The 24,892-nt window shown below is 46.3% G+C and overlaps 1 protein-coding gene and 1 non-coding gene across 7 annotated transcripts in view; both read left to right on the top strand.

The window, feature by feature from the left end:
* The first annotated feature begins 12,748 nt into the window (after window positions 1-12,748).
* LOC133762635 (U6 spliceosomal RNA) lies at window positions 12,749-12,851 on the top strand. The gene has a single exon (XR_009866307.1). It is a non-coding gene; the product is annotated as a U6 spliceosomal RNA (small nuclear RNA).
* A 7,597-nt stretch (window positions 12,852-20,448) lies between these two features.
* KIF21A (kinesin family member 21A) overlaps window positions 20,449-24,892 on the top strand; it is a 178,028-nt gene continuing 173,584 nt past the window's right edge. For all 6 annotated transcript variants that reach the window (XM_062195069.1, XM_062195066.1, XM_062195071.1 and 3 more), the window contains exon 1: window positions 20,449-20,521. In XM_062195069.1, coding sequence (XP_062051053.1) covers window positions 20,478-20,521 — 44 coding nt within the window. In that variant the 5' untranslated portion in view covers window positions 20,449-20,477. The remainder of the gene's footprint in view (window positions 20,522-24,892) is intronic.

Below are 24,892 nucleotides of genomic sequence, written 5' to 3'. Positions count from 1 at the left end.
CCAGGACTAGAACCGGCACCCATATGGGATGCTGGAGTTTCAGGTCAGGGCTTTAACCCGCTGTGCCATAGTGCCGACCCCTTAATTCCGTGTTCTACACACTCTTTAAAGTAGCTTACTGCTCTTAGGCCGAGCCACTTTTTATTGTGCTTTTTGTTGTGATTCTTGGGTTGAGAAGAGGTGGGCCCAGGATGGGATTACATTGTGTGTTATCTCAGCCCGGGGGCATCAGGAACTGATCTTTACCTGTCTTTCTAACTGTCAACAGCACCTTTTCCTATTGTATCTGCTGTGAATTCTGTCTTTGGCATATCTAGTAAGTTACTAATTTACTCCCTATATGTCATGCCTTCTCCTATGTCTTATGTGTTACTTGATCACTAATTATCCATACCCCGTGAGCTGTGCTTATGAATCATTAAGAGTTGCTTACTATGTATTTTACACTCTTTAGAATGTATCCTGTATAATTCATTTCCTTATTTTTTTTAAAAAAATAGCATAATGGAATATTTTAAAATAATGCCTGCCTTACAGTACTGGAAGAAGTAATGACAATTTTACAAACCTGAAGATCGGTAGGAAATCTTAAGACTCAGTCACAGATTACAGCCCACTGTGCGAAGTCGCCTGTAACATGGCATCAACTCGGGCTTTCATGATGAGGACCGCTGGTGCCACAGGCCTGGCAGGAGACAGCAGGTCCTACCTTTGGGGATTTCCTCTGCAGAACACAGGGACACAGCCTCCCTTTTCTCACTGAAGTGCTAGTGACTATTAGTACAGACCTCTTTCTGTTACTGGGGAAACAAAGGTCCTTATCTTCGTGCAAGAGAGAATTCAGGTGTGAGACAGAGAGCAGTGGAAAGCAAAGTAGCAAAGTGTATTAGGGCAGGGACATCCGTAAGAACGGATGGGCGCCTCTCCAGACAGGACCTGAGAGAGAGTGTGTGGTTTACATTTAGGCTGGGGTTTTTAAGGGGATGGGTCTTGCCTTCCCACCTCACCTCCTTCTCCTCCTCCTGAACAAAGGACCTGTTGGATGTAAATATGAAAAATTCCTTTCTGAGTTTTCCCCTGTAGTCATCAGACAGGGGAAGCCTGGCTGACGTCGCCCCGCCTAAGAGGAAGGATGGTTATCGGGTAGAAGGGGCAGGACGCCCTGGAAGATCAGGATCCGGGCAGGATGTTTGAAGTGCAGATACTGGGCTACACCTGGAGGGTTATCAGGATGACTTTGAGAAGCGGATGCTGGACCGCTGTAGATGTCAATTCCTTAGGCCTTTGTCACACACACATAAGCTCATTTCTGACTTCCTACCTAACATTTCTAGTGTATGACTTGCATTCAAAGCAAAATACAAATACAAACCTAAATGTCATGTGGTCTCTGAGTCTGAGCATCTCTGATGATAGGGGATTGCATCCACAGTAGATAACTACTGTCAGCATGTACAAGGTTGCAAAATGATGGGAGAGGAAATGCCGTCTTTAAGAGAACTCCAAACCTCTCCTAGGGGCATTCTCAGGTTGCATTTGATGGAAACGAGTTTGCAAGATGTTGGTTGAGGAGAAAGCCTGTTGTACAAGCAATGCTGGGAAGATGTGGAGGAATGGGGGACCACAGCGAGGACAGGGTCCCAGTCAAGTCGGGAATGGCGGCAGGGCAGGTTTTCTAAGATAACTTGTCCCCATAGCGTGGAGGGCTTTGTAGAATGCTGTTTAGTGGTTTGCATTTATCAACATACTGTGAGGAATCAGGAATCGTGAAAGAAGGTTAGGCTTGGGTGTGACATCGTTAGACTCCTTCATTGTGGTCAGATAGCTCAGATTCTGATCTCGGTTTCAACCTCAGGCTCTGGATAACCATTGTTTCCTGCCAGCTGCTCCTGCTCTGGCCAAAAACTAAGCACTCATGACCTGACATTGACATCCTTTTACATTTCTCAGCCAACATTCCTGCTCCTCCTCCAGACACACACAAAGATGCACACTTTGTTCTTCTTGGTTATGCTGCTGGCCAAAATTTTCCCTTGCGTTAATATGCGCAAATCTCAGCTATCCTGTTACGGAGTGAGTCTTATTCTTTCTCTAAAGTCCTCTTGAACTGAAAAACATTACAGCGCATCACTTAGCAATCATGTCGTTCAATCCGTGCTCTTTCTAAATTTCTGATTTCCTGTAACAATGTTGAAATGTTTTCTATCACTAAGTTCTTGCTCATGTATTCTTATATACAGTTCCCTCAAAGCTTCCTTTGTAACTGTTGTAGCCACGTTTTATAACTGTATGCCTTTGGTGTATTTATTGAATTTTATCAGTAAAACTCTAAGAAATAATGTCACTAACTTCCCATGTAGCTCAAAATATTATTATTGATTGTCAAAGTACACACTGGATTTTTATAAATGTAGCTACAGGAAATTGGATTTATAGTCATGAACACAGAAACGATGGCTGACCAGTTATTCTCATCACAGTGATTGCAGAATATGGCTTACAACGAGAAAAGAGAGAGCATGGCTCTGGTAACAGGTTAAATGAATCGAACTCTAAGTCCTTAGCCACCTCCGTTCATTTGTGAAAAGGCTCTCTGTTTACTGTTTTGCCTGAACACATTGAAACTCTCCTTTTGTTGTGAGTGACAAGTATCTGGGTGTCACTCAAGGTTGGGAAAACACCCTTGTGTCTGGTGCCTGGGAACCTTTAAGTCTCCTGCTCTGAAGAAAAGAATTTTCTGCAAATACAGAGGCTCAGATGTCTGTTGTTATCTTTAAACCCCCAGGAAGCAACCTGGTTCTACCCCTCATTGTCTTGGAAGTGAAATGGCAAAAAGTAAATAGAATTTGCTACACACACAGTTTCATTTTGCCTTGGCTTTGTTCACTTGTGGGATGTGCTAAAGTGATTTTTTTTTTACCTTTGAAGTTAGAAAAATTTATAGACAGGCCTGCACTGCATAATGGGTAAATTCACAGCCTGAGATGCCAGCATCCTGTTCTGGGAGGTGAAGTGAGTTTCTTGTAAGCAGTATATAGTTGGGTGTCTCTTAAAATAATCTACTTACTCGGTTACTCTATGCCTTTTTATTGGTGAATTTAATCTATTTACATTTAAGGTAATACTTGGATAATAAGTATTACCTTAAATAAATTATGACATTTTATAACTGTTTTCTAGTTTTATTGTAGTTTCTTTTTTTTTTTTTAAGATTTTTTTTTTTTTTTTGACAGGCAGAGTTAGACAGTGAGAGAGAGAGAGACAGAGAGAGAGGTCTTCCTTCTGTTGGTTCACCCCCCAGATGGCCGCCAAGGCCGGCGCACTGCGCTGATCCAAAGCCAGGAGCCAGGTGCTTCTCCTGGTCTCCCATGCGAGTGCAGGGCCCAAGCACTTGGGCCATCCTCCACTGCACTCCCGGGCCACAGCAGAGAGCTGGACTGGAAGAGGAGCAACCAGGACAGAACCGGCACCCCGAGCGGGACTAGAACCTGGTGTGCCAGCGCCACAGGTGGAGGATTAGCTTATTGAGCCACGGCGCCAGCCTGTAATTGGTGATTCTATTATACAATTTTGCTTTGGTTACCGTGAGGCTTACTGATAACATCAACAGGTTAAAAGAAGATATTTTGAAATGATAGCAACTTTATATTCATTTTATGGATAGACAGATAAAGAAACATAAATAAAGAGATGGGAAATACTAGCAATGACTCTGCACTTCTAGTCCTCCACATATTTTTAATTTTTATGTCCCATTTTACCTTTTTCTATATTGCTCTTTAACATATTCACATAGCTGTTATTATTCTCGACTGTTTTGTTTGTTAGGCTGCATGTTCACAGTGTTAGCATATTCTGAATTTATTCGCATAGTTACTTTCAACTATTAGCTTTCTTCTTCTGATTCTTTTTTTCTTTGTTCTCTTGTCCCTCACTCCCCAGGCCTCAGACACTTGATTTTTTTCTTACTCACTAGCATATCTTTCATTTTGAAGAACTCCCTTTAGCATTTTTTAGAAGACAGGTCTTATAGTGCTGAGTCAATTCAGTTTTCATTTTTCTGCGAGTATCATTATCTCTCCTTGTATCTAAAGGATGATTTTGCTGAGTTTGCTGAGTATTCTTGGATGGCAGGGTTTTTATTTTATTTTTTTAACTTCTGTATTGTGTAAGAGCCATCCCACTCCCTGCAGGACCTCAGGGTTTCTGCTGAGCACTCCAGGGGCAGGCCTGTTGCTCTGTGTTTGTTTTCTCTGGTAGCCTTGACAATCTTCTCTTTAACTTTGACTTGGGAGAACTTGGATGTAATATGTCTTGGGATAGATTGGGTTGAGCTGAATCTGACTGCTGATTTCTTTTTCTTTTAAAAAATAGTTATTTATTTATTTGAAAGGCAGAGTTACAGAGAGGCAGAGGCAGAAAGAGAGAGAGAAAGTCTTCCATTGCTGATTCACTCTTCAAATGGCCACAATGGTTGGAGCTGGGCCAATCCAAAGCCTGGAGCAAGGAGCTTCTTCCAGGTCTCCCATGCAGGTACAGGGGCCCAAGGATTTGGTTCATCTTCTACTGCTTTCCCAGGTCATAGCAGAGAGCTGGAAGTTTCTTAGGTTGTTTCATTTGGTTTCTTTCCTCTTTTTTTTTTTTGCCATGGATGTATTATTATTTAAAATGTCTTCTAAAAGATTGCAGTTTAAAAAATTAATGTTCACAGGTTGATGGGAAAAATTTAGGAGGGAAAGAAGCAAAAGAAGACTATTTTATACATGTTTTATTTATTAATGTGCATTTTATCAGACATCTACTGCTCACTCACTAGTGCGCTGTGCACTGAGAAATAAAAAAGAAACTCCCCAATGTTAACCTGAGATCCAGTAGAAGAAATAAACTTGCATACATAATTCAAAAAGAGTCAGCCACAGTGTTGCAAAGGGGGAAATCTGTGAGTGTGGCTGAGGTTCCAGATTAGCAAATAAGTTGGTTCTGCATTCTATTCCCGCGGTGAGCTTTCTGTATCATCAGGTTGTTGAAAGGCTTTTTCACAACAGAAGAGGAACTCTGCTAACAGCACGGATTTTCCATGATAGTAAGGTGGTCAAGCCTTCTGTCTCATCTGTGTGCCACGTGGATGTCAATGTTTGCTTTGTGTTCCACACTGAGTGATTTACTCAGTACTCCCCACATCAGTGGTTTTATTCAGCCACGTGTCACTGCTGTTCATTCATGATGACATTGTTATTAAGTGACCTGTGTCTTTGTTATTTATAAATAATACTTTCCTCTGTGGTTGAATGCCTTGGTAGCTAGTGTTATAGGCTTCTCAGCCAAGGTATAACATAAATATTTTGCTTAAAAAAGGCAACTCTAGGGCCGGTGCCATGGCTCACTTGGTTAATCCTCCGCCTGCGGCTCCCGCATCCCACGTGGGCGCTGGGTTCTAGTCCCGGTTGCTCCTCTTGCAGTCCAGCTCTCTGCTGTGGCCCAGGAGGGCAGTGGAGGATGGCCCAGGTGCTTGAGCCCCTGAACCCACATGGGAGACCAGGAGGAAACACCTGGCTCCTGGCTTCAGATCAGCGTAATTCCAGCCATAGTGGCCATTTTGGGGGGGTGAGCCAACGGAAGACCTTTCTCTCTCTCTCTCTCTCTCTCTCTCTCTCTCTAACTCTGCCTTTTCAATAAAAAAAAAAAAAAAAAAAAGACAACTCTGAAAAAGGCAACAAACTGGAGAAAGTTTGAAGACCTCTTCTTGGAGAACTGTGCCTCTTTTCACTCAAATAGCTCTGTCACCCACCCCGCCTTAGCCAACAAGTCTCATGTCCTTCCTTCATTTCATCCCATCTCTAGCCCCTTTACTATAAACTCCTTTCTGAGTGACAGCTCAGCCACACCTTTGGTATTCTCTGCAGACCATGCTTTCTCAATTTTTTTGCAACATGGATGGGCTAAGAATGTCCCAAGTCTCAAGTTCTGATTCTGTTTGGAATGAAAATTCATTCTTCAATTCATCTCCACCATTTTCATTTTAGTATAAGCAATCAGAAGGACAAAAACACTCTTTCAACACTTTGCTTATGAATCTACTTGGCTTAATAGCCAATTTTTGTTGCTGTCAATTTCTTCCTTCCACTAAACAGTAGAATGTTGCTGAGCCAAATTCTTTGCCACATAGTAATAAATGCTTCCTTTTCTTCAATTTTCAATAACATGGTACTCATTCATCCGAGACCCCTCCAGAGTTACCCTTAACATCCATATTTCTTTTTTTCTTTTAAGATTTACTTAACTATTTTAAAGACAGATTTATAGAGAGGGAGAAATAGACTTGTTCACTCTCCAAATGGTGCAAAAGCCAGGGTTGGGTCTCCCACATGGGTGGCAGAGGTCCAAGCACTTGGGCTATTTTCTGCTGCTACCCCAGGTGCATTAGTAGGGAGCTGGGTCAGAGGTAGAGCAGCCAGGACTTGAACTGGTACTGCCAAGGGATGCCAGAATTGCAGTTGGCACCTTAACCCACTGTGCCACAGCGCTGGTCCCAGCACCCATTTTTCTAATGTGTACCTACCCTCTACCCATTACCCAGTTCTAAAGCCATTTCCACATGATCTGTTATTTATTATAGCAGTGCCCCACATCTGGGTACCAAAACACAACTTAGTTTGGGCTCCCAAATAGCATAGTACAGGCAGCTTAAAGAGCAGAATTCCTTTCTTATAGTTCTAGAGGCTGGGAACTCCAAGATCAAGGTGTTGACTTACTTGGTTACTGGGGAAAGCTCTCTTCCTGGCATGCAGAAGTCACCCATTTTGCTGTGTCCTCACAAATTCTTACTCCAGCATGGGGGAAAGAGACAGCAGGGGAAAAGGAGGGTGCACTCTCTGGTATCTCCTTTTCCACATGCACAAATCCTGTTATGAATGCCACACTCTTAAGACCTCGTCTGATGCTAGTTACTGCCCAAAGGCCCCATCTCCAAGCACTGTCACATAGCGGGTTAGGGCTCAGGCTGGGGACCCAAACATTCAGTCCTTAATTGTCTTACAGGGCAGCAGATTGCAAGTTGATCATGGTTATCTGTCCCAGATAGTCTTTAGCACTCAGCTGAATTTCAAAATAGGGAACAAAAAAGAGGTGACTCTGGTAAGCCACCGGATCAGACCGGAGATGCTGTCACCTGCCGCCTTGCGGCTGGCCCACCAGAAAGAAGAGGCAGTGCCAACTTGAAGAGCCCACAGTGGTTGACCCAGTGTAGCCAGTAGCACTCAGGGGTCTGGGATACCACTTGACTCTACTTTCTAGAAGAATGGTGCGTGGCTGAATAGGTGGCTGGGATGGTAGGGAACTTTGTAGCCACTGGTATTCCCCTTTCACAGTTGGCTCCTCCCATACCAGATGCCCACTGGATACTGTGCACTAGAGGCAGAGCAGGGGCCTCACGCTTCACTGTCCTGCCCCTAGCCTCCACCTTGGACTTGGAATCCCAGCCTGTCAAGATGGGACTTTTTAAACCACCTCATTCGCCCTGCAGTAAAAACAAACCAAAACAATTTAGTGTTTAGATTAATTACGAAACTAATATACTTAGAAAATATTATTATCTATGCATAATATTGACAGGTAAAAGCATCATACAAGTATGTGCATGAATGAGGAATATAAGGAGCAGTAACATGCAATTAAAAGTGATACATCACTGTTCATATGTTAGCACTCTTTTCTAGGCAAACCCGTAGGGTGCATTTACATTAATTTTGTTCATATTTAGAATTGTTTATGTTATTTAGTATATTTACTTGCTTATATTATGATTTGCTCTTAGTCCAGAATATGACATCTATTTGGTGTGATGAATTTTCATCTTCTATGTCTGTGTGTGTGTGTGTGTGTGTATTATTCTGAGATGATTCACAAGTTTAAAACAAGTAAGATCAAAAGAAACCCATGGGCACATGTAATGTAGCTTAACAGATAAAGCTGTGGCCATGAAGAGAGTCAGGTATTTCGTTAGCAAACATTCATGGTAATGTGTGAGCTTGAAGAAGGTGTCATTCATTCTTCCTTTTATTCAGTGAATATTGATGGTGCACCTTCTTTGTGCCAATACACCATGGCAGGCACTGGGTACAAAGTATGGACAAATGGCCTATACCTTGCCAAAGGATATAGTTAGGTGAATGGAATTTACAACCCAATAGGAAAGGCAGACCACATTGTGTTGAGAAGATTAGGATTTGATAAAGGATAAAGGTTATAAAAGTGTCCAAGGTAGAAGAAGTAGGTGTGGACAGCATTCTTAAGCTGTATTGCAGATAGGGAAATTCTGAAAAGGACACAGTAGTTATAGGTATGGAGATGACAAGAAGGTGTCTTAGAAACAGAGGCAACAAATATTCCTTCACTTAACCTTTACACTCCAGAAGTCTGTGGAACCCTTTCGAGTTAAAAACCGATTTTTTTGGTGTGGAAGTTTCTTCGACAAATGAATATATAGCATATGATACAATGAGAGTTTTGATTTCACACATTCACTTAGTGAAGTTTTTTTTTTTTTTTACCAAATATTCAGATAAATGTTTCTAGACTCTTATTAATAGAAAGAAGATTTAATTGCTGTTCTGATGTGTGGGATGAATTGGAGAAAGTTCAGGCTGCAGGCAGGGACATTGCTTGGGAAGATAATGCATTAGTTTTGACAGTCGCTTGAGATTTGAATTCATACTTCTCTTTGATTTATGTATTAAAGTAGGAAATTTATTTGTCATTGTAAAAACAAAAATGTGTAGATTATTTTGAAATGATCCTACAGTTTTATGCTCTTTGTAAAATTTTAACTTATTTTTTTAGGTCAGATAATTCTGCAATGTAATTTTTCCAGTTTACAGTATTAGTCACAGTGACCTTTGGTTCATCTCAGTAATCCTGGGAGAGACCCACATCCCCACTCTTGCTCTCTCACCCTCCTTCTTTTCTGTCTTCTTTTTTTTTTCTAAGACTTAGAAGCAATAGCATAAAATCAGTATTCTTGAGTCCATATGGATATAAGTAGATATTGGAAGGAATAAATAAATAGAGAAAAGAGGTATTTGGACAATAATGTTCTAGTAGAAAATCACTTTTTATATAGAAAGAGTAATGAAATAGAACATCTTAGGAGACATTCCAGTAATAGTTGTTATTGGTGAGAAATCATCGACAGATGCTGAAATCAGTGGATAAGGAAATGGTAAAAAAAAAAAAAAAAGTGATTCGGGGTCAGCGTTGTTGTGTAGCAGGTTAAGCCTTTGCTGGCGATGCTGGTGTACCATATTGGAGTGCTGACTAGAGTTCTGCCTGTTCCTCTTCAGATCCCACTTCCTGCCCATGTGCCTGGGAAAGCAGTGGTGATGGCCAAAGCACTTGGGCCCTGCCACTCCTGTGGGAGACCAAGACAGTCCTGGCTTTACCCTGCTCCAGACCTGGCTGTCGCAGCCTTTTGGGCAGGTGGTGTCTTGTAGGCACTAGAATGCTACACTGACTGAGTGACCGATGTGCATATGGAAATGGAATGTATCGTGACCCCTTCTGTACCCCCATGAAAGAGTTTCTCCAAGGAGTGAAGCCTCTCTTTGCCTTAAGACTCCTGTCTCACGTTTCCGACTGCTGGGTTGGTCTGACAGAGTTCCTAGTGCCTTGATGACCATGTTCTCCCTTTGCTTTCCTCACACTGGGTCCACTCAGGCGCTGCTTCTGCTGAACAGGTGCTCCTTCCTCCTGCTTCTACCCGATGCGCTCGCCTTTCCTCCCACCCATCTTGCCTCTTTCTACTCACAACAAATTCCCGAGATTTAGGGCTGCTTTCCAAAACCACTCCAGAAACTCATATCTGTCCTTGGAAGACAGAAACACTCAGAGGCCCCTTGGTTCCCATTTCCCCCTCTTTCTTCCCAGCTGATGATTCCACTGGTTGGCGTTGTCTTCGCCAAATATCTTTCTAGCTGACTGGACATTAACAGTTCAGGAAGCTTAATACCTAATCCCTAGCATCTTCTCCTGTGCTCTTAAACACTATGAATTTTTCCTTAGAAGTATTTCTTTCCTTTAAAAGTATTGTCTCTGCATTTTCACCACAGTCTGTTAAGATGCCCAGTTCAAACCCTTCCCCTGGTATCATAAAGGAGGGTGGGAGCGTGATTTGTCTCCCACCTGGAGTCTTCTCAATCTGTCACACCTGATGGATTCATAATCTTTCTAAAATTTTATTTCACTTTCAATGTTTTAAGAAACTGCCTGGGGCTGGCACTGTAGCACAGTGGGTTAAAGCCCTGGCCTGAGACGCTGGCATCCCATATGGGTGCCAGGTTCTAGTCCCAGCTACTCCTCTTCTGACAGCTCTCTGCTATGGCCTGGGATAGCAGTAGAGGATGGCCCAAGTGCTTAGGCCCCTGCACCCACGTGGAGACCTGGAAGAAGCTCCTGGCTCTTGGCTTCGGATCAGTGCAGTTCCGGCTGTTGCGGCCATTTGGGGAGTGAACCATTGGATGAAAGACTCTCTCTCTCTCTCTGCCTCTCTTCTCTCTGTGTAACTCTGACTTACAAATAAATAAAAATAAATCTTTAAAAAAAAAAAAAGAAACTGCCTTTCTCTCTTCCACTCACAGCTTTTATGGGGTTTCCTATATTTTACTCTATCCGTTCAGACTCCTCTGCTTTCACGACTCTACTTGCTGTATTTCTCCTTGGCATGGAGACACCTGCACTGTGTGCACATGACCCACGCCTTTGGGCACTGCGTGATGTTGGCACTGGCATACTGTTCATCGACGTCTTGTGTCCACATCTATGACTTGAATAAGAAAAAAGTCCTTCAAATTAGAGCCATTTTGAGGAATATTCAGGCTAAAAAGATAGCATCGCAACAATTGTCCTATCAGGTTTTTTTTTCTCTCCATTGCACTCTGGCAAAAATTGGAACAGTAGCTTGCTATCAAAAAACAAATACAAGTGTCGCCAGTTTGCTCTGTCTGGGAGTCCTTTCTTGGAACATCTAGTGCCAAGTACCTGGTCTGTCAGGTCAAGGAGGAGAGTGCAGAGTTAGTTATACACTGATGTAGACGGCACATCTTGCCAGGGTGCTGTGCTGTCACTTACAAAGCCCATATGTTGGTCTACATAAAGAAAACTGAGGCATCTGGGTGTTAGGGCTTTAAATCTTCTTTGTTCTGCCAGCTTTTGTTAGTGGGGTGGTGGGAGAAGGGGAGGTAAGACAGTCTGTTCCTTGCAGAAGTTAGTGAACTGTATATATTGTATTATCTCTTGCTTTGATTGTCATATTGTCTCTGACTGCCATAGATTTTCTGAAATAGAATAAGGATGAACAAATTCAGAGTTTCATGAATCTACTCTTTAGAGTATCTAGAACCCTGAGAATCTGCAAAATCACCGTGTGGCTATAACAAGAAAAGAAAACTTTGGGGAAAAAGAAAATGAAGGCAGGAACTTCTGTCAACAGGCATGGGGGAAGAATGGTGGTCCCAAGGAATAAACAAAAGAATAGGGATGTAGTACGCGGTGGAATGTTCTTTACTACGAATGGCTGATAAAATCGTCTTTCAGTGATTCAGTTCTACAGTGTTCCGGAATAAAAGCATAAGGAGTGAGGTTGTAATGAATGGCTTTCCCAAACAGCCTGTCAAGTTCAGTCCTGTACAGTTAGAAAAAAAACACACTCCTCTTAGGAACTTGGCTCAGGATTTTGGCTCCAGACCAGCTTGACTTAATGGCTGTAATTTGCATCTGAATGCAGTTAACTGGGCCGGTTCTTTGGGGTAATCAAGCTGCATGCAATACACTTTTGCTGGAAACGCAACAAAAGTCCCAAGTGTTGGAGTCCCAGACATGACACTCAGGTCCAGGACTTTAAATGCAATTTCACATTTCCAGTTCCGATTTTAAGTGGGAATAATGAAATCTAACCTGTATCTATTTTTTTTTCTTAATAACGAGTTTAGCTGCTTGTCATTTTTTTCTTTAAAAGAATAATTTCACTGCTTTTGTAGAATTGATTTGTTGTTTTAAGACTTTCAGCAATATAAAAAGACACAGACAATGAAAAAAGAAAGAACTCTTTCAGATATTACATCCTGCTCAGAAATGATTCTCACAATATTCAAAATAAGAAATGAGAAAATGTGAAGAAAATATGGATATAATTAAAAGTTTGATTTTCTAAAAATATGAATCCTAAAAATTGACAAGATAGTAACAAACTACTTTTACTATGAATCACTGCTACATGATTTTAAGCTTGGCTCATTATTTTTCAGCATCTGTTCTTCATACAGAATGACTTCTAGTATTGGCTAAGATTTTCTAAATCCATGGAATAAAATGCATAGGCTCAGGAGCTGTTTCCTTAATTGTGATGCGAATGGGGTGAACCAGGACTGTGAAATGCCTTTCATCCTCAGAATTACTGGAGCCCTGCTTGTGTTCACGGGCTATGGCGCTGCGTGTGTCCTGGGTCCCTTCCTGAATGTTTGAATACCGCTTTTGAAAGACACTATCTCGTCAGGAAATGCTCTCCGAGAACTATGAGCGGCAAGTATCAGATCAGCTACAGTGAAAACTTGTTTGTGTTCACATCAAAGCATAGCATGCCCTTCTTCTGGTCACCACCGATTTATTTATTCAACAAATAAGTATTAGCCGCCCCCTTGGGATTTCACCAAATGCTACCCCTTTAGGAGTTTGCCCGGTATGTGAGGAGCTAGAAAGTGATTGTTACACGGTCATACACTAAAGTTGGAATGGTACACACAAGATTAGCATGGGCGCTGCACAAGGACCACATGCACATTCAAGAAGCATTCCATATTTTAAAAAAATGATCACTACTACAATTTTAAAGACTTAACTGGCAAAATGCAATGGAGATTTGGCAACAGGAGAAGTATCTGGTCTAGAGCTGGTGCTGTGGTGTATCGGGTAAAGCCACCGCCTGCAGTACCGGCATCCCATATGGGTACAGTTTAAGGCCCAACTGCTCCACTTCCTATCCAGAGCTCTGCGATGCCCTGGGGAAGCAGTGGAAGATGGCCCAAGTCCTTGGGCCCCTGAACCTACCTGGGAGACCTGGAAAAAGCTCCTGGCTCCTGGCTTTGGATTGGCTCCAGCTCTGGTCATTGCAGCCATCTGGGGAGTGAACCAGCAGATGGAAGACCTCTCTTCTCACTGACTCTGCCTCTCTGTTACTCTACCTTTCAAATAAGTAAATAAATCTTAAAAAAAAAAAAAAAAAAAAAAGAAGAAGAGGGGCCGGTGCCATGGCTCACTTGGCTAATCCTCCGCCTGCGGCACTGGCATCCTATATGGGCGCCGGGTTCTAGTCCCGGTGCTCCTCTTTCAGTTCAGCTCTCTGCTGTGGCCTGGGAAGGCAGTGGAGGATGGCCCAGGTGCCATGGGAGACCAGGAAGAGGCACCTGGCTCCTGGCTTCGGGCCCGCGCAACGCCGGCCGTGGCGGCCATTTGGGGAGTGAACCAACAGAAGGAAGACCTTTTTCTCTCTCTCTCTCACTGTCTGTAACTTAACCTGTCCAAAAAAAAAAAAAAAAAAAAAAAGAATCTGGTCTGTGGGAGAACTGAAAATCAGGAAAAGTTTGAAGGAGGAGATAGTCTTGGGTTAGGGGCTGACTGTAGGTAAGCTATTAATACACACTGTGGGGAAGGCTTCTGTTTCTTCATGTGGGAAATGGAGATAATAATTGTATCTGTCCTCAAGAGTTGTTGAGAGCATTCACTAAAGTGTGTGAGTCAGCTAGTCCAGAGCACCGGCATAGCAGAGGAGACACAGCAAAGCTTTCCGTGGTCAGTACTGGGGAAATGCATCAAACGAGAAGACTCGCTGAGGGAAAACTGACGTTGCTGACTGAGGCATTAAGGGTGCACTTCCCAAAGCTCCTTCTAAAAAGCCTTCCAAGGAGGTGGCTGTCCGGGCACGCTTTTCCAAAGCCAGTTGTTTGCATATGCGGTTGTCATCCAGACTTTTTCTTTGAATCTTTCTGCTAGCAGCAAAAAGGAAGAGTCAAATAACCTTTAATGATTAGAAGGTGGAAACCAGAAAAACACAAGGCAGATGGCCCCGGGGAAGCCGACTGTGAGGTCCTTGCCTGGACGCCTGCTCTGGCTCCTTTTTGGCTGCCAGGCAAGGGAGTGCCAGAATAAATCTTGCTTCCAAACGTACCTTAGACAGGTGCAGCGGCAGCATCAGTCCCTGCGTTTAAGAACACACTGTATTTACAAAAATATTTATAATAAAAATTAAGGATAGCAAACTTAGCTCATGGTTTAATTGTGCACTTACTGGGAACTACCAAAGTTAGCAAAGCTTTGTCAGCCCCCTAAAATCCACAAAGTGGGAGATGTATGACTTACATCTAGGGAGCTGAGCCTTGGCAAGGCCTCTGTCCTGTCACATAATCATAGAACCAATCTTTAATGACCCTACTAAGTGTCAGACACTCTTGGGGGAGCTACAGAAACATCAAGGAATAAAACGGAATTCAGGCCAGCGCCATGGCTCAATAGGCTAATCCTCCGCCTGCGGCGCTGGCACACCGGGTTCTAGTCCCAGTTGGGACACTGGTTCTGTCCTGGTTGCCCCTCTTCCAGGCCAGCTCTCTGCTGTGGCCCTGGAGTGCAGTGGAGGATGGCTCACGTCCTTGGGCCCTGCACCTGCATGGGAGACCAGGAGAAGCACCTGGCTCCTGGCTTCAGATCAGCGTGATGCACTGGCCGCAGTGGCCATTGAGGGGTGAACCAATGGCAAAAGGAAGACCTTTCTCTGTCTCTCTCTCACTGTCCACTCTGCCTGTCAAAAAAAAAAAAAAAAAAAGGAATTCACCCCCATCTTGGTGATCAAGGGAGGCTGATCACTGGGGGGCTGGGAAAAAAGAAAAGAAAAAGGAAATATCAGATCGTGATAAGGCCTATGAGGAAACAGGGATGCCACAGTGAGTGACAGGGTAGAGCATTGGCTTGTGGGCATGTAGTCAGAGAACTCTGCTCAGAAGGGCCTGACTCTTGGTTTGATGCTCCATAGTTACTGTCTTGAAATTCTTAATTTTGTCTTTGAGGTTTTTTTAATTAAAGATTTTTATTTATTTATTTGAGAGGTAGAGTTACAGACAGTGAGAGTGAGACACACAGAGAAAGGTCTTGCGTCCGCTGGTTCACCCCCTAAATGGCCGCAACGGCCAGAGCTGCACTGATCCGAAGCCAGGAGCCAGGAGCCTCCTCTGGGTCTCCCACACGGGTGTAGGGGCCCAAGGACTTAGGCCATCTTCTACTACTATCCCAGGCCAAGGGAAGAGGAGCAGCCAGGACTTGAACTGGTGCCCATATGGGATGCCAGTGCCATAGGTAGAGGATTAACCTTCTGCGCCACGGCACCGGCCCCTGAGTTTGTTTTTTGAAAGTGAGTTCTGAAAAGATTCTGGAGCATGTGAGTGAGCAGAAACATGTACAATACACACATTCCCTGTTCATTGTCTCCTCACCCTCATTGTAGCATCCACGATCCACCTTGAGCATAAAATTCTGACCTAGGGGCTGGTGTTGTGGAGTAGCAGGTAAAGCTCCCAGCTCATGTGCCAGAGAAAGCAGTGGAAGATGGCCCAAGTCCTTGGGCCCCTGCACCCACATAGGAAACCCAGATAAAGCTCCTGGCTCCTGACTTTGACCTGGCCCAGCCCTGGATGTTGGGGCCATTAGAGGAGTGAACCAGAGAGGATGGAACATCTCTCTCTCTCTCTCTCTCTCTCTCTCTCTTTCTTTCTCTCATTCTCCTTCTCTGTTAACTCTCACTTTCAAACAAATAAATAAATCTTAAAAAAAAAATCTGACTCCAGTTACGTGGGGAGTTCACTGGTATACAAAAGCCAGGAAGAGCACGTGGCAAACACATCCCCAGTCTTATCCTCTCTTATATGCACTAATTCCTGTAGCTGTCAATCACCAACTGTGAAATAGCAGAGAGAAAGACAAGGAAAGATAGTTTACCTTCCTTTCAGCCCCTCCTCAGTCACCTGTAAGCCAAAGGTTAGGAATTATTGGCAGCAGGTGCAGCAGAGGACTGGGCGTCCGGGCAGCAGTGGAGTCTGTTGGCATCCCATGTTGGAGTTCCTCTTTGAATCCTGGTTACTCTGGTACCTCTCCAGCTTCCTATTAATCAGCACTCTGGCTGGCAGCAGATGATGGCTTGAGCATTTGGGTCCCTTACATCCAAGTGGGAGAACTGAGTGGAGTTCTGGGCCCTGGCTTCATTCTGATCCATTCTCAGCTGTGGCAGATTTTGGGAGTGAAATAGTATGGAAGATCTCTCCCTGTCTTTGTCTCTCTGCCTTTCAAATAAAGAAACGAACTTAAAACAGAAGGAAATACAAAAGGTTGAGTTAGTTTTGTGCATCATTTCTATTATGAACAAAACACATATGCATGTATGAACTATGAAATAAGAATTAAATATTCTTCTGTTCCTATTTAAAACTTGAATTATACAACAGAAAGATGAATGGTAAAATTCATGAAAATAACCTGAAGGTTTTTTTTTTATTTTAAAGATTGATTTATTTATTTGAAAGTCAGTTATACAGAGAGAAGGAGAGGCAGAGAGAGAGAGAGAGAGAGAGGGAGGGAGAGAGAAATGTCTTCCATCCATTGGCTTACTCCCCAATTGGCTGCAACGTCCAGAGCTGCACCTATCTGAAGCCAGGAGCCAGGAGCTTCTTCTGGGTCTCCCACATGGGTGCAGGGGCCCAAGGACTTGGGCCATCTTCTATTGCTTTCCCAGGCCATAACAGAGAGCTGGATCAAAAGTGGAGAGCCGGGTCTCGAACTGGTGTCCATGTGGGATGCCAGCACTGCAGGCAGCGGCTTTACCCGCTACACCACAGCACCATTCCCCTAATGTTTTTTTTTTTTTTTTAAACTTTTTTATTTATTTGAAAGGCAGAGTTAGAGACAGGCAGAGGGAGAGACAGACAGGTCTTCCATCTGCAGATTCACTCCCCAGATGGCCGCAACATCTGGGGCTGCACTGGAGCTGCACTGATCCAAAGATAGGAGCCAGGAGCTTCTTCTGGGTCTCCCACATGGGTACAGGGACCCAAGGACTTAAGGCCATCTTCTACTATCCCAAGCCATAGTAGAGAGCTGGATCAGAAGTAGAGTTGCGGGGACTCAAACCGGTCCCTGTATGGGATGCTGGCACTGCAGGCAGTGGCTTTAATCGCTACGCCACAGTGTCAGCCCCAACACCTAAAGTTTTAACTTATTTACAGAGAATGATGTTCAGTCACTAACTGAAAATACCATGATGAGAGAGCTTAGAGGAAAGGAAGAGGGTGTGCAATTCTGTAGACTGATAGCATTTGTATCCCACTTTGATAAGATATCCCACATTTCATTTCGCACTAGCCCATGCCAATCATGTAATGGGCTTTGTGGGGGTGCCACTTTGGATGGGATGACCAGGAGAGAACTCTTTCAGGAAACACCATTTTGAGCTCTTCCCAGAGGAACCAACCATGGGAAGGTCTGGGGAAAGATAATCTCAGGTAAACAGAGTACTTAGTGCAAAGACCCTTGAGAAGAATGTTAGAAACAGAGGACAGAGGGGCCAGCACCGCGGCATAGTAGGTCAATCCTCTGCCTGTGGTGCAGGTATCCCAAATGGGCACCGGTTCAAGTCCTAGCTGCTCCTCTTCCAATCCAGTTCTCGGCTATGGCCTGGGAAAGCAGTAGAAGATGACCCATGGATCAGCACAGCTCTGGCTGTTGTGACCATTTGGGGAATGAACCAATGGAAGGAAGACCTTTCTATCTCTCCCTCTCACTGTCTGTAACTCTAACTCTCAAATAAATAAATAAAATCTTAAAAAAAATAAAAAAAAGAAACAGAGGACAGAAGATGAGGTCAGATTTGGGGAGGACCAGAACGTGAAAGGCCTGACTATGCAGAGGACTCCATGCTATTTGTGTGGCCACTGGGAGGCTTCAGGCAGAATGACACGAATGACTTAACCTTTCATAAGGTTACACTTCCTGGAGCTTGGGCGAAGCGTGGACTCATGGGGACCGTCTGAAGAGTTCATACTGCAAGACCCGTTGTCCCGCATCGTACCCCTTGTTGTGCCTACAGATTTTCACATTTCTCTCCCTGGACTAAGCTGTAAACCCCTCAAGCGTACTGACTCTGTCTGACTCCCTCTGTATTACAAATGTCCAGCATCCTTTGCACACAGCAGCCACTTACTCAATGTTTACTGAGTGAAAGTTTGGAATAGGATTTAAACTACTCTTGTAGTAAATACTCTGCCCTTGCAAATTTCTTCAAATTAAGATATTTAATTCATTAGAGGAGCCACAAGGAAAGGCGTTATGGCAGCTGGAAAGGAATCTGGAGTGAACACAAAATAGGTTGTTAATTTGACAACTTTTGAAATCTGGGGGACAATGACCGAGCCAGATGCCAAGGGAGATGCCTCTTCCTAAAACCATGTGCAACGTGAACTCAGAGCCACAGCTATGGCTGCAGAAGCTCCAGCCTGGTGACTTCAGAATGAAGTTGGCCTGAGACATAGTTTGATTGGTTGGCCTGGCATGCAAATATTGTGGTGAATTAGATGTTGATGTTTAAGGTGTTTTCATGTGAACATGTTTTTGTCTTGAGCAGCAACAAAGAGACAAGCAAGCAAAGAACAGCACTGTTTCGTGTTCCACAGGGCAGCTTGCCGTGGAGGAGGCCACAGCCTTTGCATGGGGCCAGTGTTCTCTGTCTTCTACTCTAACTACCTGCGGGGTGCCTGTGGCTTTTGGTGTTTGTGATGGCTCTTACGGAGACTTTTGTGTGCTAGTGCTATTAAAAATGAAAACTTTTTTTTTTGAAGGCCTTAAATTATACTAATCTCTCTTCAGTTTTCTTGATAAATGTGTGGCGTTATTCCTGCCTTCCTTGAAATCATTGTCAATTTAAGACACAAGGCAGGCAGCTGTGGGCCAGGGCAGGGTGCAGTGCAGCTCCCATTTGCTGATGGGTGAATATTTGGGCTGGGGAAAGCTCTCCAGGAGACCCTCGCCACCAGTTGGGTCTATAGGGGGCACCCACAGTCTCTGTCTTCTTTACCTCGGAAGCTGGGAAGATTTAGGTGTGATGACTTTAAGGGACTACCCACATCTGCTGGTTCACGTCCCAAAAGCGCAAGAGGGGAAGCTCACTCTAGGTCTCCCCTGTGGGTGGCAGGGACCCAGGTGCTTGGGCTGAGTGGAGATGGGCCGGAACCCAGCTACTCTGGTGTGCGATACAGGTGTTTTAGACTCTAGGCCCAATGTCGGTGTCTAAACTCTTCTTGCTTTCCTCACCTCACCGCCTCCTCTGAGCCCAGCACCCTTTCTGTGCTGACTCGGACCACTGGGGTGCGATTTTAGGCTGTGCGTACTCGGGACGAGGCCTTTATTTGGACAGCGCCATGGACTCCATTGTGCAGCTCCGTAGGAACCCCGCATGTTTATTTATAGGACTGTACGGGGCAGGCCACAAAAGAGTCTCTGTGGCCAAGCGGACACGGGTTGTCTCCCCAGCGCGCCCCAGCCCCGGGGACGCACAATAGCGACAGGCAGAAGCCACAATGGGCCAATGTCCGCGGCGTCTGTGTGGCCGGGGCCGCTTTCCCAAGGCCAGCAGGGACGCGGGCAGCACGGGAGGGTTTGGGCCCAGCGCTTCTTGGTGGGTATTCCGGTCCGCGGACACCTGGCAGTACCAGGGCGCGGGGCAGGGGAACAGAAGCGCATTCAGGAGTGTCGGGGAGAACTCACGCCCACACCCCCCAAGGCTGGCAGCGCTCAGACGCGAGGCCGTCCCGGCCGGGGAGGGGGCGCTGGGACAGGCGCCAGGGAAGGGAGGGGGTCAAAGTCCAGGCCCGGGAGCCCAGCAGCTGGGAAGAGGCCAAGGGCGGAGACCAGGCCGCGCCCGAGCGGCGAAGGGCCGCTGCTGCCAGGCCAGCGAATCCGGCTCTGCCTGGCTGGGGAAGCACGCAGGCTCCGGGCGAGCGCTGGCCGCTGCCTGCCGCCCAGGAGCGCGCAGGACGCCGGGCCCCGGGGCCGCCCCGACCAGCGCCCGCCGCGGCCGCTGACGCAGCGCGGGCCACCGAGCCCTGCGCGCCCTGCGCGCCCAGCGCCGCTGGGAGGCCGAGCCGGCCCGGAGGGGGAGGCGCTCCCTTTCCAGCGCCGGTCCCCGCCCCAGCTCGGGGGCCGAGCGGGCGAGAAGGGGCGGGCGCACGCGGGCCGTGGTCACCGCCCCCGCGCCGCCGCCACCTTTCCATTCAGTCGCCCAACATGGCTGGAGCGCGGCGGAGGTGAGCCGGCCGCCCCCTGCCGCCCAGCCGCCTGCGCCCGAGCGCCGCGGGGCGCCTCCGCCGAGGGGCCCAGGCCCGGCCGCGGCCGCCGCAGGCATGTGGGGCTCGGCGGACGAGAGCTCCGTGCGGGTGGCTGTCAGGTGAGGGGCTGCGCGGGCGGAGGGCGCGCGGCTGTGGAAACTGAGGCAGCGGGTGGCCCGCGTCCGCGGACCCCGCGCCGGCCGAGCGAGCGCAGGTGGCCGGCCCGGGCCGGGGTTGGGTGCGGGCGGCCGGCGCCCCCACGCCGGGTCCCGCGCCCGGGGACGGTCGCCGGTTCGGTTTGCCGGCTGCGGTGTCTCGCATTATTCTAGCGTCTGTCAGACGCGCACTGGCGGCGGCGCGCGGCCTCCCGAGGCCGAGACAAAGCCTGGGGCGCGCCGGTGCCCCCAGGCCAGGCATCGCGGGCACCGGGGCCGCCTGGGCGTGCAGGCTCCGAGCGCGGGTCCGGCCTGTGGGGTGTCGCGGTGGGAACGGTGTTTAGGGTCCGATCCTCAACGCCCCCTTCCCCCCAACCCCCGCCCCCTGTCTTTTGCAAGGCACAGAGCTCCCGTGCCATCCAGAGGCTGAGCGGGGTGCATACAGTCGGCGTATAATAGCAGTATGGCACCTGCTGGGCGTGGGTCTTGGGATGGCAGGGCTCATCGCCGTGGCGCTTGGTGCAGTGTTCAGTGCCTAGGGAGGCGACTCTTGACAGTTGCTGCTGCAAAACTGCACCATCATTGCGCGCTTTGCAAGGTGAATGGAGCCTGGTGCCGGGCCGGCCTGGGCCGGCGCTTACCGTTAATTCTCGTCTCTGCATGGACGAAGAGGAGCTTCCCTCCGGGAGATTCGGCCTTCCACTCTTGTCATCTTCCTGGGAAATTATTTTCAGAATTGCATCCTGTATGCGGGCCGGTGGTTATTGCTGTAAGGACGCATCTTGGTTAGGTGGGGAGAAGGCGGCTTTGTACACTTTGTATCTGTAAGCAATGGGTAGAGAATGAACTCGAAACATTGCGTTTCTTCTTCTGCAGAGGAGGAAATTGCCACCCTTGGAGGTGACAGTTTTATGGCCCTTTAAAATCACCTGCTCAAAAGCTGCAGCCTTCTTGGTTATCTCTGGCGACTTCTCCATTTGGTAGATTAATTTGTCCTGTTCCCTGCTGCTACCTCTCTTGTGGCCTTTTAATTCATATTAATGACCGACCAGAGCCCAGGAAGGGGAAAAAGCAGGAAACCCAGCCATGGGTTAGCTTCGCAGATCTGATCAAGGAGGGCGAAGACAGAGTGTGAAATATTAATGTGAGAATTCTCCGAGGTATCACAGGTTGCGTGAGTGCTGACCATTGTGTTAAACCCTGCGCTCCTCTTCCAGGGGAGCTGGGTGGAGTCGTGAAGGAGCCTTGGTGACAGTGAGCGTAGCTTCCTAACTTTGGAGGGTGACTTTAGTTCTGGAATGCATGTTAGCACTTCCTCCATTTTTTTTTTTAAGATTTTATTTATTTATTTGAAAGTCAGAGAGTTACACAGAGAGAAGAGAGGCAGAGAGAGAGAGAGGTCTTCCATCTGATGGTTCACACTCCAATTGGCTGCAACGGCCGGAGCTGCACTGATCCGAAGCCAGGAGCCAGAAGCCGGGAGCTTCTTCCGGATCTCCCATGTGGGTGCAGGGGTCCAAGGACCTGGGCCATCTTCTACTGCTTTCCCAGGCCACAGCAGAGAGCTGGATTGGAAGAGGAGCAGCCAGGACTAGAACTGGCGCTCATATGGGATGCCGGTGCTTCAGGCCAGGGCATTAACCCGCTGCACCACAGCGCCGGCCCCCCAGCACTTCCTTTAGGTGACTGAGTGTGGGTCTGCTCATGGGGAAAGCAATATAGAAGCTTTCACAGAATTTATTAAGCCACAGCTGGAACATCCGGTTTGGTGAAATTGAGGATTTTTAAACAAATATTTATTTATTTATTTGAAAGGCAGAGTTACAGAGAGGGAGAGACAGAGAGATCTTCCATCTGATGGTTCACTCCTCCAAAAGACCTCAAAGGCCAGAGGTGAGCCAATCCAAAGCCAGGAGTCAGGAGCCTCCTCTGGGCTTCCCATGTGGATGCAAGAGCCCAAGGACTTAGACCATCCCCTCTGCTTTCTCAGGCACATTGGCAGGGAGCCTGGTTGGAAGTAGAGCAGCCAGGACTCCAACCGCCGCCTATATGGGATGTTGGCACCTGGCTGCAGCTTTACCTGCTATGCCACAGCACCAGCCCGGGATTTTTTTCTTTAAACATAATTATTCTGTGAGCAGAGCTACTTTCTAAACTTTATATATAATAAAAATAGTTTATGTTTATGTAGCATTTACAAAGTTCTTGGACGTATCTTGTTCACTTAAAACATGTCTTTATTGAACATTTAACTGAACATTTATCTCATCTCTATGTCTTTGGTTTCTGACCAAAAATAGTGATAATTGTTGGCTATTGACAGTGTACCAGTGTCAGTGCTGTAAGTTGTTTTACAGCAGGTTAAAACCTCATTTATTCTTCGTAGCAACCAATGACCTAGAGCCAATGATCATTATGTCCATTTTACAAGTGAAGCACAGAAAGATTGAGTAAATTGCCTGAAGTTAAACTGGTTTCAAATGGTGGAACCAGCGTTCCAACCCAGGCAGCTGGGCCCTACAGCCCAATTCCTAGCCATTAACCTTGTTTAGGTGAGAGGCAAGAGCGTATCTTGCAGTGTTTTACTTAGCTTAAGGTCAGTTGCTTCTTCCTGTTTCAGTTGTAGTTCGATTACGAATGAATGGCTTTGGCAGCTTGTTCCTACCTTGACATTGCTAGAGAAGACAGAGCTCAGAAGCAGAGGGCCTGAGCTGAAAGGAACCAGAACATTTCCTCAGATTCTTCCGTCTTCCCGGCGTCCTCTGATCCTACCTTCCAGTTTGTGGCTGGCTGTCAGCAGGATAAATAAATCAACAAAAAATGTTGTATCTGTACACAAAATCAGCAGAGGCATTTGACCCACCTTTCCCCTTCAGTGAATAACGTAACAGCAGGTGGCGGACTCTTAACTTTGCTTGTGTGAATGCACACAGAGTCCTACTCTGTGTCTTACTAGGTAGAGGCTGGTGAGTGTGTTAAGGTCCATGACGCTGCTATGGGGTTCTCGGTATGACTGCATGGGTCACATAAGGCTTTGGGGCAGAGGCCAAACAGGGAGTTTCTCACCTAGGGAGGACAGTTTTATTCCATTTTAACAGTGCTTTTTGGCAGATTGTATTATAGGTGTTCTGTGGAGGTGTCTTTCATTGTAGGAAACATAGGTACAGATGAGAACCTGTTATCCAATCCTTTAAGGCTTTGTTTTTTTTAAAGATTTATTTATTTGAAAGGCAGAGTTACAGAGAGGCAGAGGGAGGGAGGGAGAGAGAAGAGAGAGAGAGAATGTCTTCCATCTACTGGTTCATTCCCAAAGAGAGGTCTTCCATCCACTGATTCACTCCCCAAATGGCCACAATGGCCAGAACTGGACCCCAAAGGCAGGAGCCAGGAGCTTCTTCTGGGTCTCCCATGTAGGTACAGGGGCCCAAGGAGTTGGGCCATCTTCCACTGCTTTCCCAGGCCACCAGCAAGGAGCTGGATTGGAAGTGGAACAGCCTGGACTCGAGACAGCACCCATATGGGATGCTGGCGCTGTAGGTCGCGGCTTTACCCACCATGCCACAGCGTCGTCCCACTTCTCCCCCGTATGGTTTTTGTGCCCTTGGATGTGATTAATACTTCTGAGGAACTAAACTGTAAATTTTATTAATTTTAATATATTTAAATTAAAAAACTGGCCCTTGATTCAGTTACTGGAAACTTTTAAGAATGTATGGAATAGCTTGGTCATGTGGATTTATTTTTTCAGCTGTGAGGTGTATGGAATCTAACTACTGATATAGTATTTCCTATGGAAATTTTGTTCTGAATTGACACCTGTTAACATAATTGACATGTGACAACATAAATACTGGATTTCAAAGACTTAGAAAAGACCTCAAATCTTCATATTGTTGAAGCAATGTTTTGATTGCATTGTTTTATATATATATATATATGTATATATATATATATTTTTTTTTTGACAGGCAGAGTGGACAGTGAGAGAGAGAGAGACAGAGAGAAAGGTCTTCCTTTTTGCCGCTGGTTCACCCTCCAGTGGCCGCTGCGGCAAGTGCATCTCACTGATCCGAAGCCAGGAGCCAGGTGCTTCTCCTGGTCTCCCATGCGGGTGCAGGGCCCAAGCACTTGGGCCATCCTCCACTGCTTTCCCGGGCCATAGCAGAGAGCTGGCCTGGAAGAGGGGCAACCGGGATAGAATCCGTTGCCCCGACCAGGACTAGAACCCGGTGTGCCGGTGCCGCAAGGTGGAGGATTAGCCTGTTAAGCCACGGCGCTGGCCACATTGTTATATTTTATTAAAATTCATTTCATTTATATTTTTGTTTTCTAAAA

This window comes from Lepus europaeus, chromosome 6, assembly GCF_033115175.1.
Source record: "Lepus europaeus isolate LE1 chromosome 6, mLepTim1.pri, whole genome shotgun sequence".
NCBI classification, from domain to species: Eukaryota; Metazoa; Chordata; class Mammalia; order Lagomorpha; family Leporidae; genus Lepus; species Lepus europaeus.
The sequence above is the reverse complement of the archived record's forward strand: the minus strand, read 5'-3'. Positions and strand labels throughout refer to the sequence as shown.